General features: G+C 38.5%; 1 protein-coding gene across 1 annotated transcript; it reads right to left on the bottom strand.

The window, feature by feature from the left end:
- Positions 1 to 860: 860 nt before the first annotated feature.
- tent5bb (terminal nucleotidyltransferase 5Bb) lies at positions 861 to 19,401 on the bottom strand. The gene is made up of 2 exons (XM_067426302.1): positions 19,020 to 19,401; positions 861 to 1,995 (listed from the first exon to the last, which is right to left on the bottom strand). Exons 1-2 carry the CDS (start codon positions 19,173 to 19,175, stop codon positions 970 to 972), a joined length of 1,182 nt encoding a protein of 393 aa, XP_067282403.1. The 5' UTR covers positions 19,176 to 19,401; the 3' UTR covers positions 861 to 969.
- Between the last annotated feature and the right edge of the window lie 328 nt (positions 19,402 to 19,729).

Below are 19,729 nucleotides of genomic sequence, written 5' to 3'. Positions count from 1 at the left end.
CACAAAAACCTGCGATAACTGGATGGTGAGTCTGATGACACTTAGCTGCGTCATATTTCACCCCAAAATCACAAGGAAATGTATAGTTTACATAAAGAAATTATTTCGTTATTAAACTGTAGGACAATTAATATTTTGTTATTGAAATATTTTTATGACAATAAAAGTATGTTTTTAAAAATTCTATATAGGTCTATATTAAATAGTGCAGAGCACTATAAATACAGAGCAGTATTTATTAATCTTTATTAATTGTCTTTTTTTTCTAATTTTATTACTCACAGTTTACTAGATTATTTATTAATTGAGAACTTTTTATTAAAGATAAGTAGGCTGGCTATGTTTTTCTATCTTTTGCTGTGGTTTGTTAAGACTAAACGATTTTTGTTATATTACCCATCCTAAGTGATCATAATTATTAATAGTACAAAGTTAGACTAGCCTAGCTAGCTATAATAAAAATATATTATTGTTATTGTTATTATTATTATTAAGGCTGTGCACCACACTCAATATCCCCATTTTCCACAACTTAAAAAAAGTGTCCATGGGTTGTTTTAAAAAGTTAAAATATATTAGCATTTGGTCCCAAATGAACTAGATTTATGCATTTTATTTAATTTTTGTGCCATGTATGTTTATTGTGCATCTAACATAATATATCATCTGGTAAATTTGGCATCTTAATTACAAATAAAACATTGCAAATTGTTTGCAAATTTCTGGAAATTGCCATTTTGATCGAAAAAATAAATCATGATAAAAATTGCGTTCCTAGTGGAACGATTAGTTGTACTTGAATGTTTGTTGATTTAAATAAACAAATACTTTCATTTTAACAGTAATACAATAAAAACTGAGAAATTAGAATTTCTAAATGCAAAATATACTTTCTTTTTTTTCTCTTGATATTGAGGTGAAATGTGACCATCTGAAGACTGCAAAGAAGTGTTTTCGTCTCTTCCTGGCTCAGCTACAAGGCAGCCATGTTTGATAGGAGCTGTTACAGGTGGAAATGGGTGAATGCACATGTGCTATATAGTAGTTGCTGAAGTTGACATCTCTAACATAGGGAGCTGGTTGGTAGTAACACGTAACATTAGACAGTGCAGGAATTGCGTTCTGTTCAGCCAGCACGCGTAGTGCCAGAGAAGAGATGAGCGCAAGTGTCTGTCTCCGCTCATGGCCCATGAGACATACGGTGCTTTCATCTACCACGTGATGGAGAGTTACGAGGCAATCGTAACGCTTGTGCTCCATGCCGTTAAAGTGGTTCTGCAGGTACGCCTCCAGCTTCCTCTGCTGCTCATTGATGTCAGGGAAGTCGATGAAGAAGCGTGAGCACATGTAGCGTTGGAGCGTCTTCATCTGTGTTTCGGAGGCCGGACGGAAGCCTCTTACCAGCAAGTGGCAGTACTTCAAGAGCCCACCTCCACGGATTTCTTCCGGGCTGTGCGTAGCAATGATTTTGGCATGTAGGTGTCCTAGCGCTTCTTTAAAGTCTCCATACATGCTCTCTCCGACCACAGTGGGATGGAAACTCTCGGACATGGGAGTCTCGGAGCAGCGGTCAAAAAGCAGCAGTGAGTCCAAGCCAATCTGAAATGAGTCCACACTGAACTCAAATTGCCGTCGCAGGGAGTCCACAAACTTCAGCTCCACGTTTTTCCCAGTGTTGTTGGAAAGTGAGATGAGGCTCCAGCGGTCTGTGTCATTGCAAACCTTCACCAGCTTCTGCACGTACACTTCCTTTAAGGTCAAGGCAGTGATGCGGTCCCGGCTCACGCCGGCGGGCAGGAACTCCAGCAGACTGTCCAGGACCACATCCTTCACCAGACGGAAAGTCTTGTCATCAGTCAGACTCAAGCCGAAGATCAGGTCCAGGTCTTTGTAGCCCAGGCCAGTGTCCTGGTGGAGCACGTAACTGGCAGCAGAGCCGTTCAGCTTCACATCGCGTACTGTAACACCTCGCTCCTCTAGACGAGCCCGGACCACCTACACATGAAAGACAAACTGTTTTTACAATTCCCATATAGATTCCTGAAATGTCATCATAGAGGTAGAAATATTAAAGACAGTATTTTAGTAACTGAATCTGGTCGAAACCTAGATTTTCTATATAATTCTATATATTCAGGAGCATTTGGACTCGAACTTGTGTGTATCTCTGAACTGGAGCACACTTTGCCTAACTTTATTCACCCCAAAGGAAAAGCATATGTCCATGACGCTTTTAAGCTTGGCGTCGACTATTTGATGGCGCAACGAGATAAGCCATTTCCTGACACGCACGCACGTTTCCAACAGTTAAAATGACAAATAAATGCATATTCAGAGAATTCTTCACAAGACATGTTTGATTATGCCATCTGGATGCTCAAAATTGTTTGGGAGAATGCATGCTTTTTGTACAGTTAAGTTAATAATTGTTCTATACTAATGCGTGCTACATCGATTTGAACATACACACATAGCTTGTATGTCACCAGCAGATTGCCTGCCCCTCAAACAAAATCATTCAGTTGTGCAGAAATGTACCGTCAACACTGTTCCGAGATTTATCAAAACCTTAAACTGAAAAGTACTAATATATTTTTCTTAGTAACTAAAACTCACAGCTTCACTATTAGTAGAGAGACGCTGCCTGGTTGAAGTAATTCACACGCCATTGCTCTCTCACTAATGCGTTCAACTTTATATACATTTTTGTGCTACTTTATCGGTATCCCATTCAGAACAAGCAGAAATCTGTGAGAAATATAAATGACCTAAAGGCAAAATAACCGATACAAAATCTGATATCTGGGAGCAATAATTTTATATGGGCAGCAGTGTCATATGCCATAGTTGTCCTGTGCACAAGGAAACCCGTAGTAGCGGTTATTTGTTAATTAATGACATCACCAACTAGTCAACTTCGACTCGACTTTCACCATATAAATGTCGACTTTAAACAATCTTACATCGTTCAACTCCTATTAGGTGGGGATAAATGTATAGTACTTTTGTGAATGATGGGCTTCCAATCCAATATGACCCTGATCATACCTTGTTTGAAATGTTTTGCCAATAGCAATTCACCCTTAGCTGGCAGTTTGATCTGACCAATCACAATCCTCCATTCACATAATTCACCATTTTTGCCCAACAGGGCAGTCAAGAGAGATCATAGATTAATGTTGGTGGACTTGAACTTGAAAAACACGTACTGAAAACTTTCCGCGGTTGAAACAACATTACTTCTGAAGTTCATTCATATTTATTTGATACTATAAATGAACTATTAACTAGAAGGAAGAGATGAAGGCAGCTTAAGCTATAGCGACCTGTCACCACACATTAAAGAGCCACAGAACGGTATTTATTGTTTACATTTCTTTTTTTTTTAAATGACAATTTTAGTGTTGAGGCATCGTTTCATTTTAAAAGTAACCTGCTCTGTCTTGTCTGTATCCTCTTTGCTCCGCAATGGGTTTTTCACTGTGTGAGAACGTGTGTGTGTGTGTGTGTGTGTGTGTGTGTGTGTGTGTGTGTGTGTGTGTGTGTGTGTGTGTGTGTGTGTGTGTGTGTGGTGTGAGAACGTGTGTGCGGACATAGCAACAGTAACTAAAGGGGACGGGTCTTCGTGAACAGTCAATTGGACATCCACAATTCAGTCTAAACCTTCAAGAGGAACATTAATCAAGTTTGAAATACTAACTTTGACAGACCAGCTAAAATAGAAAGTAATGGCAACTTTTATTTTCTCAGGTTCATGAAGTGCAATATTGTAATCTTAGTAAGCTGTTTCGCACAACCTTAAATTGCACACCTCTACCCGATTGGACACAGGTAAGAACCGAGATGTAACTTCTCTTGGGGAGCATGTGGATTAGCCCAGTGAGATGACAAGTCACGGCTGGTATTTGTTTCAAAGCTCTTGGCAGATTTCTTGCTTTTCTGTCCCTTTATAACTCTATTTGTAAGCTCTCTCTCTCTCACACTCTCTCACACTCTCTCACACTCTCTCACACTCTCTCACACTCTCTCACACTCTCTCACACTCTCTCACACTCTCTCACACTCTCTCACACTCTCTCACACTCTCTCACACTCTCTCACACTCTCTCTCTCTCTCTCTCTCTCTCTCTCTCTCTCTCTCTCTCTCTCTCTCTCTCTCTCTCTCTCTCTCTCTCTCTCTCTCTCTCTCTCTCTCTCTCTCTCTCTCTCTCTCTCTCTCTCTCTCTCTCTCTCTCTCTCTCTCTCTCTCTCTCTCTCTCTCTCTCTCTCTCTCTCTCTCTCTCTCTCTCTCTCTCTCTCTCTCTCTCTCTCTCTCTCTCTCTCTCTCTCTCTCTCTCTCTCTCCGTGCTGGGAGTGTTTGGGGTGAGAGTGGCGTTGAGTGGGCTTTGAACTGCAAAACTTTTTTTTCTTCTTTATTTCTCTTTTCTTCTCTCTTTTTCCCCTTTTCTTTCTTCTTTTTCCATTTCCTCACCTTTTTTTCGTCTTTTTTTCGTTTGCAGTTTCTGACAGTTTTCAGTAAGCGTTTTCCTTTGAGTGCAAAGTTTGTGCGATAGGATGGCGTCTCTTGAGACGCCATCTCTATCTTTACAGCATGGCGTGCGGTGTGTACCTGACGATGGAGTTAAGGTGGAGGACGTTCTTGTGGCAGTGGGAGATGAGGTAGGATTTGAAAGTATTATTTCTGCTTCTCGGATGAATAGGGCGGTTGTAATATTTGTTAAAGAAAAAAATACGGCTAGTAGGTTGATTGAAAATGGCATTGTCATACGTGAGAATCTTGTGCAAGTTACTCCGCTTTATGCACCGTCTAGCAAAATTATAATTTCAAATGTTCCGCCTTTCATTTCTAATGAGGCTTTGGAACGTGAATTATTGAGATTCGGCAAGTTTGCTAGTGAGTTTAGAACAATCTCCTTAGGTTGTAAACATCCGTCTCTAAAACATGTTCAGTCTTTTAGAAGACAAGTATATATGTTTTTGGATTCTCCAGAAAACACGTTGGATGTTTCTTTTCGTGTTAAGCACGAAGGGCGGTCATATATGGTTTATGCGACTACTGGTAGTTTGCGATGTTTTGATTGTGGTGACATAGGGCATAAGCGCATTGCTTGTCCACATAAGGAGCCAGGAGCAGTGAAGAATGTTTCAGAGGGCGAGGTTGATGCTATGATCACCTCAGAAAATGTTGTTGATAAGCAAATCGCAGGTTCTTCTGGTGTTCGATTAGACACTGACACGGCAGCGAGTGTCTCTGAATCAGAGCCTGCGGTGCCGGTACAGTCAGCTGAGTGCAGTGTGACTGACGTCTCTCTCAGCGGTGATGCGGAGAAGGCCACAGCTGTACATACTGTTCATGTAGATAACAGCAGCGTTGAGCAGAGTGATTTTAATGTTGAGGAATCTGATGAGATTAATCTGAGTGGGTCACTAAACTGTACAAACAATGATACTATTGATGACATGAATGATGAAACAGATTCTATTGACATTGATAGTGCACATGGAGATTTTCAAAGGGAACTGTCATTGTATACCCTTGAAGAAATAAATCTTTTTTTGGATGATACTTTTGGTAAACAGGTGAATGTTAAAGATTTTTTCCCGGACATTGAGAAGTTTGTTAGGTCTGTTACAGTTCTCCAGAAAGCAGTTGGGTTTGATATTTTGAGTGAAAAGAAGCGTTTTCGTTTGAAGAAGCATCTTACAGCGATAAGGAAGGGCAAGAAAGGAGGGAAAAAAGGTTATTGAATAACTGATCAGAAATGCATCACATGGGTTATCTTTCTTTATTTCCTTTTCTGTTAGGTCTGTCACTCCTCTTCTTAAATATATATATGGATATTTTAAGGGTGGGCTCCATTAATGTTAATGGTGGGAGGGATAGACATAAACGAGATTTGTTATTAGAAAGTATACAGCTAAAAAAATTAAATGTTGTGTTGCTTCAAGAAACTCACAGTGATGCAGAAAATGAAATTGATTGGAAAATGTTTTGGAAGGGGCAACAGATACTTAGTCATGGGACAAACTATAGTGCTGGTGTGGCCATTCTTTTCTCCCCAGAAACTAGAGTTAATATTTTAAGCTCTGAAGAAGTTATAAAAGGTCGTCTTGTTCTAGTGAAAGTGGAAATTGAAGGTTTTCTGTTTTGTTTCATAAATGTCTATGTACCCAATGTAGGGCATGAGAGGATGACGTTTTTTACGATTTTAGGTGGAGTATTGAAACAGTGTCACAATAATAATGATAATGTGATAATCGGAGGAGATTGGAATTGCACAGAAAATTTCATTATGGATCGAACTTCTGAGGAACCTCATTTGCAATCTTCTGTTTATTTGTCTAAATTAGTAAAAGAAACCGAACTTTTAGATATGTGGAGAGTAAAAAATAGTACTGCGAGGCAATACACTTGGGTAAAAGTATCTGAGAGTAGAGGGAGTGCTGCCCGGTTGGACAGGATATATATATCTAAATGTTTTAGTAATCGAGTCATTGAGTGTTCAATTTTACCAGTGGGGTTTTCAGACCATCACATGGTTTTTATGTCATTAGGGTTGTCACAGTTTTCAAGGAAATCTTCATACTGGCATTTTAATTGCAAGTTATTACAAGATGTTGATTTCTGTAAACATTTTGTGGTGTTTTGGGAATGTTGGAAAAAAACAAAACATACTTTTGAAAATTTAAGACAATGGTGGGAAGTTGGGAAAAAACAAATACAAATGTTTTGCCAGCAATATACTGTTAATTCCACCAATATGACAAAAAAAGCAATTAAAAATCTTGAAAGGTCTATAGATTCTATTGAAAAAGATTTATTGGAGAGACATGATCCTGGTTTGTCACATTGTTTGCAACAAAAAAAGACTGAGTTGGGGTCCTTTTTAAATGAAAGGGTGAAAGGAGCCTTAGTGAGGTCTCGGTTTGTCTCAGTAAATGAGATGGATGCACCAAGCGCATTTTTCTTTAACTTGGAACGTTCAGTAGCACAGCAAAAACAAATGGCTTGTCTCCGCCTGCCTGATGGAAGGGTCACCACAAATGTGGAGGAAATGCGTCATCATGCAGTGGATTTTTATTCCTGTTTATATGCTGCAGAGCATTGTGACTCGGACTGTGCTGAACAGTTATTTCAAGGTCTTCCTAAACTGGACTCTGATTCAAAGACTGCCTTGGACTCTTTTTTATCCTTTGAGGAGCTTTCGTCTGCTGTAACACAGCTCAGCTCGGGACGTTCCCCTGGTGTTGATGGGTTGACATCAGAGTTTTTTAAACACTTTTGGAATATTATTGGTCCCGATCTCTATGAGGTTTTTTGTGATTGTTACAAAGATGGACTTTTGCCTGTTACATGTCGTCGTGCTGTTCTTTCTTTGCTTCCTAAAAAGGGAGATTTGTCTTTGTTAAAAAATTGGAGGCCTGTTTCCTTATTGACCACAGATTATAAGATTTTATCAAAATGTATTGCTAATAGGTTAAAGAAATATATACATACAATAGTCCATAAAGATCAGACTTATTGCATACCTAATAGGTCAATAATGGACAACTTGTTTTTAGTACGAGACATACTAGATATTTGTAAAGTTTTTAATTTAGGAGTTGGATTAGTTGCCCTCGATCAGGAAAAAGCTTTTGATCGGGTAGATCATAGTTATTTATTCGATTTGCTTAAAGTTTTTAATTTCGGAGAGGGTTTTTTAAGTTGGATAAAACTCCTTTATGCTGATATTTCATGTATGGTAAAAGTTGGGGGAAATTTGAGTAAACCAATTTCTGTCCAAAGGGGAATACGGCAAGGTTGTCCATTGTCTGGGTTGCTGTATAGTATTGCTATCGAACCGTTACTTTCTATTTTAAGAAAAACTATGGGTGGGTTTTTAATACCAAATATGACTCCAAATGTAAATGTCTCACTTACTGCTTATGCTGATGATGTGACTGTGTTGGTGGGTAATGGGAAGGATATTAATGCTCTGTCTGAAGTCCTCCAGCTATATGAGAAGGCTTCATCAGCAAGAGTAAATTGGGACAAAAGTGAGGCTTTTTGGGCAGGTCAGGATGCATTATGTGGCTTACCATCACTGCCAGGAAAGCTTAAGTGGGGCAAAGAAGGGTTAAAAATCTTGGGAGTTTATTTTGGTTCTGATGAGTTTCAGAAGTTAAATTGGGAGGGTGTTATGGAGAAAGTTTGCACCCGATTGTCTCGCTGGACCTGGTTGCTACCCAAACTGTCCTATAGGGGGAGAGTCTTGATTGTGAATAACCTGGTTTCTTCTACATTGTGGCACAGATTTAATGTGATACAACCACCTGCTGGACTGGTGCAAGAAGTACAGAGAAAGTTGGTGACTTTTTTTTGGTCCGGACAACATTGGGTGCGTGCCTCTGTACTGTTTCTTCCGATACAAGAGGGAGGCCAAAGCTTGGTGGATATCAGGGCCAGGCTAATGACGTTTCGTTTACAAGCGGCCCAGAGACTGTTGTACAACAATGAGAGTGCATGGGTTGACACTGCAGCGGTACTTTTGAGAAGAGCTGGTGGATTGGGACTTGATAAGCAATTGTTTCTGATGAAGCTAGGAGAGAATGAGCTTACAGATCTTACTCCTTTCTACAAATCTGTTATGGAAGCTTGGAGGGTTTTTGCTTTTTCAAGATCACCAGAAGTACCTGCCGGGATGTGGCTGTTGGAGGAACCTTTGTTTCTTAACCCTTTCCTGCCTTCGAGACTGTTATCCTCAGCCTTTTTGCGAACACGTTTACTGTCTGCTGGGTGCACGAAGTTGGGTCATATACTACACATCAGTGTGGAATCACTGGGTAGGAAAGCTGGAATTAAGTCAACGCGAGTACTACAACAACTCACCACAGAGGTGTTCGGAGAACTGGACTTTATCTATCGTTCTTTCTTGGACAACCCAGCTATAATGGATGAATGGAGAAGTGGATGTGAATATCTGTTTCCCTCTCTGAAGGTAAAAGCTGCTGTGGGGGACTGGCAGGAAGAGAAGGAAGGTCTGTTGTCTTTTAAAACTCCACAAATGGATGAATTTGAGTCTGTGGGAAAGAAAGCCCTTTATGTCACCTGTGTTAAGGTGTCAAATTTACGCTCTTTGACTGGGGTTCTGTCAACGAAATGGACAGACATTTTTGGTCTTGACTCTTCCCCTAGAGATAGTTGGCGTATCCTGTACAAGCGTCCGGTCGACAAGCGGACGGGTGACCTCCAGTGGAGGATTGTACACGGATCTATAGCTACAAACAGACATGTGGTGCATCTTGATCCTAACGTTAGTGTGGGTTGTCCTTTTTGTGCAGAGATTGAATCTGTTTTTCATTTGTTTATGCAGTGTACAAGGTTGATGGATCTTTTTTCCTTGCTAACAGAGTGGGTTACATCTTTGGGAGGAGTTTTCTCCTTTCAGGTGTTTATTTTTGGCCCAAAGTATACTGTTGAGCAAAAGAATGTTTTGGTTTTGCTTAACTTTTTATTCGGTAATGCAAAATTAGCAATCTGGAAAACCAGAAAAAATAAGATATTAGGGCAAGGTACAGTAAATCCAATTTTTATGTTTTTGGGCCTAGTAAGTTCTCGTCTAAAAGTGGAATACGCGTATTACAAGTTGGTTGGGCGTCTACCCCTTTTTATGGAAATTTGGGGGATAAATAATGTTTTATGCATGGTCTATGAAAATGAATTGGTGTTGAACTTCTAGTGGTGGTTTGTTTATTTTTTGTTGTTGTTTTTTTAATTTTTATGATTATTTTTATATCATCATATTGTTGTGAATGAACATGGTTGTTTATAATTGTTTTGTAAAATAAAAGTGTGTTTAAGCCTCTCTCTCTCTCTCTCTCTCTCTCTCTCTCTCTCTCTCTCTCTCACACACACACACACACACACACACACACGTGTACTCAACAAATGGTATATTCTATCCTCTATCCCCCTAACCCTACACCTAAACCTACCTATCACACAAAACTTTCTGCATTTTTACATTTTCAAAAAAACTAATTCTCTATGGTTTGGAAAATTGTTTTCTCATGGGAAATCGAGTCCTCATGAGTCAGTGTACATTCAGGTTGAAGTTCCCACCAGAATAGAAAAACAAACACATAACCAGAAAACTTGAAAATGACATTTTCAGTTATGAAACAGAACCATTTATAAAATAAATGGACCATTATATCAGTGACCCACATATTTAACCAAGTCTTTAGTGCATCTTAGAGCAACAAGGAAATGGTGAATCTCCTATTAAAGGTTTAGTTCACCCAAAAATGAAGTTGATGTCATTAATGACTCACCCTAATAATGTCTTTCCACACCCGTAAGACCTCTATTCATCTTCGGAACACAGTTTAAGATATTTTACATTTAGTCCGAAAGCATATGCAAGTGAATGCACACTTTACTGTCCATTTCCAGAAAGGGAATAAAAACATCATCGAAGTAGTCCATATGTGACATCAGTTAGTAAGTTATCAAGTATCTCTTGATGCATCAAAAACACACGTGATTTCATTTTCACGTGAATTCAGCAGTTTGACACACGATCCGAATCATTGATAGATTCACTGATTGACGACCATTTGAATCTTTTTTTGAGGTTTGAAAAGAAGACAATGCTGAATAAAGTCGATGCTTCAAGAGATTCTAACTAACTAACTGATGTCACATATGGAATACTTTGATGATGTTTTTATTCCCTTTCTGGACATGGACCGTAAAGTGTGCATTCACTTGGATACGCTCTCGGACGAAATATACTATTTCTTAAACTGTGTTCCAAAGATGAACGGAGGGAGGTATTACGGGTGTGGAATGACTTTAGGGTGAGTCATTAATGACATAAATTAAATTTTTGGGTGAACTAACCCTTTAACGTAACATTTGGAAAGTCAAAGATGTGACTTAGTCTGAGTCAAAGACTTGGAACACTGAGTTATTGTGAAAGTCTAGTTCTGCGGAGGTTCTGGATTTCCTCAGTGCCCAGCCAGACCAGAAGAAAATGTCACTGTGTAAGTATAAAAAAGATCAGCTGAAAACAGATCCACTGGAGAAGAAAAGTCACCGCCATGATGCTAGGGGTGTTGTGGGTGGTTATCAGAGCATTGTTATATGGTTTCTCAGGGGATACAAGTGACTTTTAATGCATTGCTAAGATGTACTGGGTGGTTACAAGAACATTGCTATGTGGTTTCTAAAGTGTTAAAGTACATTGCTATGCACTATTTGTTTCACCTCTTTTTCTTTCTCTGTCTGATTTATAAATGTAAGATTGAGCATTTTCTACCCATTACAACACATGATATTGGTTTACCTATTTGTCTTCTTAGTTACATAATACCAGCGATGTTTGTACTTATTAGGATCTAAAAGGCAAACTTTTATTTCATCACCAAATATTTGTCTGCACTTCTGACAACTTGCCTAAAAAAATTGTCAGGGGGGGAAAAAAAAGACACAAAACACTAGAAACGTAGATAAAAGAGGAAAAACCTCACAATGCTCCAGAACAAATGTTTTCTGGGATACAGCAATGGTCAGGACATAAAATGAAACTTTTAGATCATGGAATTATCGAATCTCAATGAAAACATTTTACCATTAATTTTCTCAGCATGGAGAATCAGTTAGTTACATTGGTAAATAAAAACACTTTCAGATTAGCCTGACAAGCCAGACCCACATCAAGATGTTTGGTCCAGAAACTCACCATAGACAGGGCTCAATCCGAGGGGCGGGATAAACGGTTGTCTTTCAAACTCCCTCTGCACGCGATAGGATAGCTCTACAACCAACCAGAGCAACGAAGGTGAAACAGAGCTTGTTGATAGATTAAACATTCGCCGTATCCGGTCGGCAAAACTCCGAACACATCTTCCCTTTTTAAGAATGACTTCAGTGCCGTTCTTGGTTCTTTTCTCAGTGAAAAGCTTAACTCCAAGTCTTCCAGAGTCGCGGTCAAAGCGGATTCGAAAGACCGCCGTTCGCCAGTGTCTGTGTTTACTAGAAGCACGCAAACGCATCTCGGCCGTCGTCATTATGGCCCCGCCCACCGACTCTATACACGATGTGACTGGCCCAGAAAGAGTTTGGGGATTACAGCTCAGAAGTGTATTGAGAGTTGCTAGACGATACTCGCGGGCAGATTAGATTTGCTGCCGCTAGGGTGCGTCTAGATTTCTAGGCTACTTTCAGATAGTAGGTGGCTAACAAAACCACATGTATACTGACTACTGTTTGTACCTGATAAAATTGGAGACACTTTATTTTAGGGTTCAGTTCTCACTATTTACTAATTTCTTATTAGCATGAACATTAAGATATTGGCTGTGTAATAGTACTTATAAAGCACATAATGCCTTATTCTGCATGACCTTATTCTACATTCCTTAATCCTACCCAATACCCAAACTTCACCTTACTATCAATAAGCGGTAATTATGTGTTTATTTAGTGCAAAAGGCATAGTTAATAGTGAGAATTGGGCCCTCGTCTAAAGTGTGGCCAATAATTATAAAGACAAAACATAACAAAAACAAAAGTAAAAGGCCTAGTGGGACTTGTAGTTTTATAGCTGAAATCTATTCTGAGACACATTCAGTATTAAAAAGCAAGGTTACTGAGAAATTTCTGTTTAATGTCATTGATGTTTAGTGGAATCAACAAAAATAATAATAATAAAGAGATCTAATTTGTTATCACTAGAATCAAGACATTGAAGACAGACACAAATAAAATAAAAAAACTGTACAACAAAAAATATTGTAAATTGATCATTCGAACTAAAGAGATATCCTGAGATATCTTCAAACCTACAAGACTATTTTCTTTGACCCAGTGTTGAAGGCTTGTAAAAAAGCCACAAACACACTGGTCTGACTTGTGCTGATTACACCTCTGGCAACACGTCCCGTTTTGTTTACCAACCTGGCCAAAATAGTTATGATTTTTATTTGTAGGATGATCGCAAATTTCCACACAGCATTTTACAGGTTCAGGCTAGGGAATAGGCCAATAGAACGCAGCATCATTGCCCCCTGGATACCGACAGCCACTCTGGGCAGCCGCTCTCACTGTGAACCGCCAAATGCAAAGGAATGAATGAACCATTTCTGAGCCTCTGTCACTGGCCCAGGCTCAAGAAATGAGTCAGTGAATCCACTGTATACTGGACTAGACTATTAAGAGTTTTGTCCTGATCTTTAAATCTTTCCCAAAAATTCACAATGGAATCTTTGAAATTCTAGCTATTGGATAGCCATGTGGATAATTCTAGGTGTTATATGAAGCTCGGATAAACCTCGGAAAGAAGTTACTCATGCGACTTCCTTTACACCAGTTCTACAGTAATGGCCGTGTCCAAAGAATCATTGATCAGACTTTCCAACAACAAAAAAACTAAATGTTAAGTATGTCATAATTTACTCAGTAATTCCAAACCATGCCTTCCTTTTTCTTTTTTGTAAAGACTAGGAATGTTCAGTCCCAAAAGCACCATAAAAGTATGACCCATGCACTTTATCCTTCTGAAGACAAATGATAGCTATGTTTGAGTGATAATTAAGTTTGTTTGTTTGTTCTGTTCTTACAGGTTTTGTACAACATGAGGCTGAATAAATGATGACAGAACTTGAACTATCCCTTTTAGACTCTATAATTAATATTAATATTACTATACTTTCCAAAAATGACAAAGAAATGAACTAAAAGAATGTTAACCGTTAAAATGCATGACTATTTCGCCAATCATTCCTACATATTCGGGTCTTTAGCGACCCAGATCTACAATCATGTAAAAATGTCAGGCGGACATAATAAAATTAAAATAAAAACCTGGTCCTTGGCAGGTCTTAATTTTGAACATAAAACCTCAGATAAACACAAAATGGAAAAGCCATGTGTGACAAAATTAAGACACGCTTACTGTTAAAGGGTTAGTTTACCCAAAAATGAAAATTATTTCATTAATTACGCACCCTCATGTCGTTGGACACCTGTAAGACCTTCATTCATCTTCGGAACACAAATAAAGATATTTTTGTTGAAAGCTGATGGCTGAGAAAGGCTTCAGAGAGGCCACCATTGGCACTTCTTACATTTACACTGACCCACTCACAAGGACCATAAAAGGCACTAAAGACGTCTTTACAAAGTCCATCTCACTACAGTGGCTATACAATCATTTTACAACGCAACAAAAATAGTTATTGTGCGCACAAAAAAATCAAAATAACAATTTAATCCACCAAATTATTGACGTGAACTCGACACATGCGCGAGAATATGATGCAGCTCCGCCGTTCGAGTCATAGCGAATACATGACCCTGAAGAGGAGGAGCGTCGCTATCGCGTGAGTTCCAGGTGAGTTTACGTCAGAGACCTACACGGAAGACAAAAACTATTCTTGTCGCTTCTTAAAATTATTGTACAGCCACTGTAGTGAGATGGACTTCGTAACGAAGTCTTTATTGCCTTTTATGGGTCTTGTGAGTGGGTCAGTGGAAATATACTGAAGGCCAATGAAGGCCTTTCTCAGCCATCAGCTTTCAACAAAAATATCTTCATTTGTGTTCTGAAGATGAACGAAGGTGTTACGGGTGTCCAAAAACACGAGGGTGAGTAATTAATTAAATAATTTACATTTTTGGGTGAACTAACCCTTTAACATAGGAATTAAGAGGGTAAGAAACATTCAGGCACTGCTAATCAAATGCCTTAGATTAACTAATCCCCATCAAGTGTGATCGAAGCAGAGGTTTTGGCAGTTTGCTGGTCTGAAGCATTCAGGTGTGTTAACACAATACTAAGGAGAAAAGAATCATCAGCAAGGATCTTAGAAAAGCATTTGTTGCTGCCATCAATCTGTGAAGGGTTACAAGGCTATTTTCAAACATTGTGAAGTCCAACATTCTACAGTGAGGAAGATTATTCACAAGTGGAAGACATTCGAAATATTCCCATATCACACAAATCTTCCCATAAGTGGACATCCCAGCAAATTCTACCCAAGATCAGACTGCAATTCTCAGAAAAACTGCAGACAACCCAAGAACTACACCTAAAGACTCTACAGGCCTCAGGTAACAGGTTAAATGTTAAACTTCATGACAGTACAATTATACAAAAAATGGGTCAAGCATGGCATTTTTGGAAGGGTTGCCAGGAGAAAGGCTCTTCTCTCTCTTAAAAAAAACAACAACAAAAAAAACACATGGCAGCACAGTTATGTTTGCAAAGTTGCATCTGAACAAACCACAAGATTTGGAATTCAATAGGCTAACAATTACAAAAGACTAAAATAAAGCATATTTTCATTATTTTGTTACTTTTTGGAGCTTGGAAGGGTTCAGTTTGAGCAGATGTATTATTATACATCATCATCACTGTCCTCGTCAGAGCTCATTTCCCGGTACATTTAGCATCTGGCTCATATTCCCCACCTTAAACATATTCTCAAAACTACCATTTTCAGCATCTTCAAAATGAATATTTTGATCGCTGGCAGCTTCTTCACCAGATCTACCACCAAGTGACAGTGACACAAATATTTGACTGCGTTCAGTACTTGCTCTGCAGTAAATCAATGAGCCATGTCAAGTTTTGCAGATCATACTTATTTTTTCATTTTCTGTCTGCAGTAAGTACAAGTAAAACACCACTTCATTATTGTGTATCAGACAGTGCCACCTTGTTGAATAAAGGTGAACTGCACTTATTCCGTCATTAAAGTTAAATTGTAGTGCAGAAAAAAATATACTCTTACACACTATGAGAGTAGTGTATGACGTCCCAGGTCCCGCTAAAGACCCAAGGTATGCATTTAAGGGTTAAAAGGCCCTGTTTATTAGCTCCCCCTGCAGGTATGGGTGTATGCGTAATGTATACCTCGAACCAATTCCAGCCACTGGTTTTACCAGGTTTATGTTACATGCTGGAGGGATGAATTCCTTCAAGACATCTATTCACGTACTCATAAAAGCACCTGTTCTAAGACAAGAACAATGGGAATGGCTTAGATTTAGAGTCTATGAATCCTTTCAGATTAAAAAAAAAATGTAATCCTCAAGAGTTAGTTTACACTCTGGCCAAAAAGAAAGACTTACCAGGCTCTTCTTTACCACGCGGATGCCGTGTCAGCTCTGGCCCACAAGTCTACTGTTTCCAACAGGATTAATCCACTTTTAACCTAATGTACCACAAACAAGCCAACTTTGTCTGCTAAACAGGCCAGCGTAAGCCAAGCAACAATACAGTAATGATATCACTGAGAAAAATTAAATAGAGGTGATTTTGTGCCTGAGAGTTCTTTCTACACTTAGTTATAAGAATGATACATACTTTACAAAAACATGAAATACTGATGCCATGTACCAAACAACCTTATGGAGGGCTGATGACTAACAAATCTAAGAGTTTGCTTCCGGGTAGTTGAAGACGTTTCCACTGTTATATTTCAGACAAAACTACGAAACACTTCAAATTCCAATCAGATTATCAAAATTGCTACTTAAAGGGTCAGTTCACCCAAACATGAAAATTATTTCATTAATTACTCACCCTAATGTCGTTGGACACCTGTAAGACCTTCGTTCATCTTCAGAACACAAATGAAGATATTTTTGTTGAAAGCTGATGGCTGAGAAAGGCTTCAAAAAGGCCTCCATTGGCATTTTATTGTACAGCCACTGTAATGAGATGGACTTTGTAACGAAGTCTTTAGTGGCTTTTATGGGTCTTGTGAGTGTGTGAGTGGGAATGTACTAAATGCCAATGGAGGCCTTTTTGAAGCCTTTCTCAGCCATCAGCTTTCAACAAAAATATCTTAATTTGTGTTCCGAAGATGAACGAAGGTGTTATGGGTGTCCAACGACATGAGGGTGAGTAATTAATTAAATACATTTCATTTTTGGTTGAACTATTCCTTTAACATCCAGAAGTTGCGATGAACAGGTGTTTGTTAGTCTGTCAGGAACAACAAATTATGTTTTGGATTCTGTGTTGGTAGCCTACTATGAGCACTTATACAAATTAACTAATTGCTGGACTTGCTTCCTGGTTTTTGAGGATCTTTCTAGCATGCATATTGCATAGTATGAGCAGAAATGTACATTGTTTGTCTTTTGTCTGGAAAAAAATCTGTACTTATTATGTTCGGATGGACTGTAGTTCTGTGGATGTAATTGGATGGCCAGTAATGAAGGTGTTTCAGTAGAATATTCCCAGAGACTGCCAAGTCTCTTATTGTCCAACAACACCAAAGTCTATTATTGTGTCACATAAATATTTTCTGATAAACCTACTACTAAACAAGACAAACTGTGGTTGGTTGCTTCACATGTCAGTCAGACGTTATCTTCCTTTATAATGGGCAGTTCTAACCAGCCTAAACTGCATAGTGAAACAGATGTCAAGTACAAAATTCAAACAATAAGGGAAGGTTGTCACCATGACCTATACAATAATTGTAATGCCTTTTTTATGTGTTTTACATTACTGCATTTATTTGTAATTCAAGTATCAAGAACATTTAAAAAAAAAAATGGTGATGACAATGTTTGGCAAGGTAAAAATGAACTACTGGTCTTATTGAGAGGAAATAAAAGTGAATTGTTTTCATAAATACATTCAAATAATTAAATTAAATATAAGATACTGCAAAGCCTAAAAGCTTATAGACCTTACAGAAACTTTTCTTACATTAGATACAAAGCCCCACAACCAGATGGTAAAGTAATAAGCACTTCCATTTGGAGGTCAGTGATGTCATGAGAGAGAGAGGCCTAATTTTGAATAAGCCATTTAATACGGCTGGGTAAAAATACTATCTTGTTTCACAGTTAATTGTGTGAACTGGCTTACTTGCAACAGTGAGGTAAATAAAACAAGCTAAATGAAGGGAAATGATTCTATGTGGCATTCTCATTAAAATTAAGCAGCTAGAGATGACTGTTAGTTCATTAAACACCCTTAAAATATTTAAGTTTATAGAAAAATAAGTTTCAAACATTTTGAATATTGTTTAGGCCTATTTTCTTAAACAGCGAATACACCAAGCTGCATCTTAGTTAATTGTTCAAAATTGAAATGAGTTTGTTTTAGGGCAGAGGGGGAACTATATATTTGTGAATAAGACATGTTATCATAAATAATATGAATGACGTTTTGTTTTTCAACATAAAAGAGATGTTTGAGAGTGTCTCGGGGGTCAGTCAGCAGCTCTCTGGATGTTAAATATCTTAAATTACGTGATTTGATTGCACAAACACCTGTTGATATCTGCTGGAATTCAGCATGGAAGAATAGAAGCCATATAAACCTTTTCCAGTAAGGCTGCAAAAGTCATGACTGACTGCAAAAGCTCAAATGTATCCATTACAGTAAAATAATCAGGGGGTAAATCGTCTTGGCACCTCGTTGTGAAACTGACAAATTACACTGAAATTTTAGATGAAGATGCTTAAATTGCCTAGGTAGAGACACTTGAAACCATTGAACTTTTAATGTTTATTTAACATTTGAGCAATTCTATTTTATTAATAGCCTGTCAAATGGTCAAGCCACAATACTTTAGAAGCCATGGTAATTCCATTTAGGAAATGTTCTGTAACAGCCACTGATTATTATGAACCTTGGCCTACATTTAAAGTAATATGCAGTGTATTTTAGTATTATTTTAATATTGCTTCACGTAGCCTGCCTGTAGCGCCTAGCACCCCTTTAACTAACGTTATGACATAATAAAAAAATAACATTTGTACAAAACAATAAAACCTAAAAATATGTTTTTGTGAAGAAAGGAAATTTCGTTTTTAACTTTTCACTATTTTAAAATAATAAAAAAGATCCATAAGGATCCTCAGGAATGCTCCAAAATATGTTTAAAAATAAAATTGGATTCCTTCTTCTTTTTCTCTCTTTTTTTTTTTTTTTTTTTTTTGTTGGTGCAACTGAGGTTTCATAGTGTTATATAGGCTATATGGGTTGGATCCTGTAGCCTACCTGTACGATATGTCGAGGCTGAACCGAGAGTGTAGGGAAGTTTCCTCGCCCGTGGATCGGGACACACTCTCCCAGGATGGAGTCCAGACGCTGCACCTGCTCCCACGACAAAACACAACAGCGCCGGCTCTGCTCCGACACATCCGCGGAGGACATGGCGAAATCAGTCCGGTGAAGACACAAGTCTGCTCGATGGATGTCAGCTGGATGCCCCTACTATATGATGTCCGACGAATTCGAATTAGAGTACAAAGACAGTTCAAGATCAAGCGTGGGTTTTCAAAGATATTTTATCAACGAAACAGAATCCAGATATTTGCCGATGAACAAACGAACTCAAGCGTCTTGTTTCTCACAGTTGCAGACAGTCACACAGCCTGCAGCTCATTCACTGTGCCCGCCTGGACTAAGTCTACAAATACATTTAAACCAGTCAAATTTACATACGCCGCTCAATTGGTCAGCATTATGAATAATTAAATCGTTTATAAGAACTAAAGTATATGTGCACGCCCATGCCTATACGTCACAATAACCCGCTGCGATTATTGGTTGTAGGAGGGGCATGCGATGTGTGGGAGCATGTGTTCAGTTTATGGTAAACACAAACCACTAGAATTGTAGAAGCTAGTTAGTTTTATTACCTTATTCAATAGGGTAAACCTGTAAACATGTGATAATATAGCCACGTCGTGTGTAGTTTGATTTAG

This window comes from Pseudorasbora parva, chromosome 19 (assembly GCF_024679245.1).
Source record: "Pseudorasbora parva isolate DD20220531a chromosome 19, ASM2467924v1, whole genome shotgun sequence".
Taxonomy (NCBI): Eukaryota; Metazoa; Chordata; class Actinopteri; order Cypriniformes; family Gobionidae; genus Pseudorasbora; species Pseudorasbora parva.
This window is presented reverse-complemented; position numbering and strand designations above follow the sequence as displayed.

Coding starts and splice junctions, on each gene's coding strand:
- tent5bb (XM_067426302.1), bottom strand. CDS start 19,175: ATGTCCTCCGCGGATGTGTCGGAGCAGAGCCGGCGCTGTTGTGTTTTG. Junction 1,996..19,019: donor AGCCTCGACATATCGTACAG/GTAGGCTACAGG, acceptor TTTCATGTGTAG/GTGGTCCGGGCTCGTCTAGA.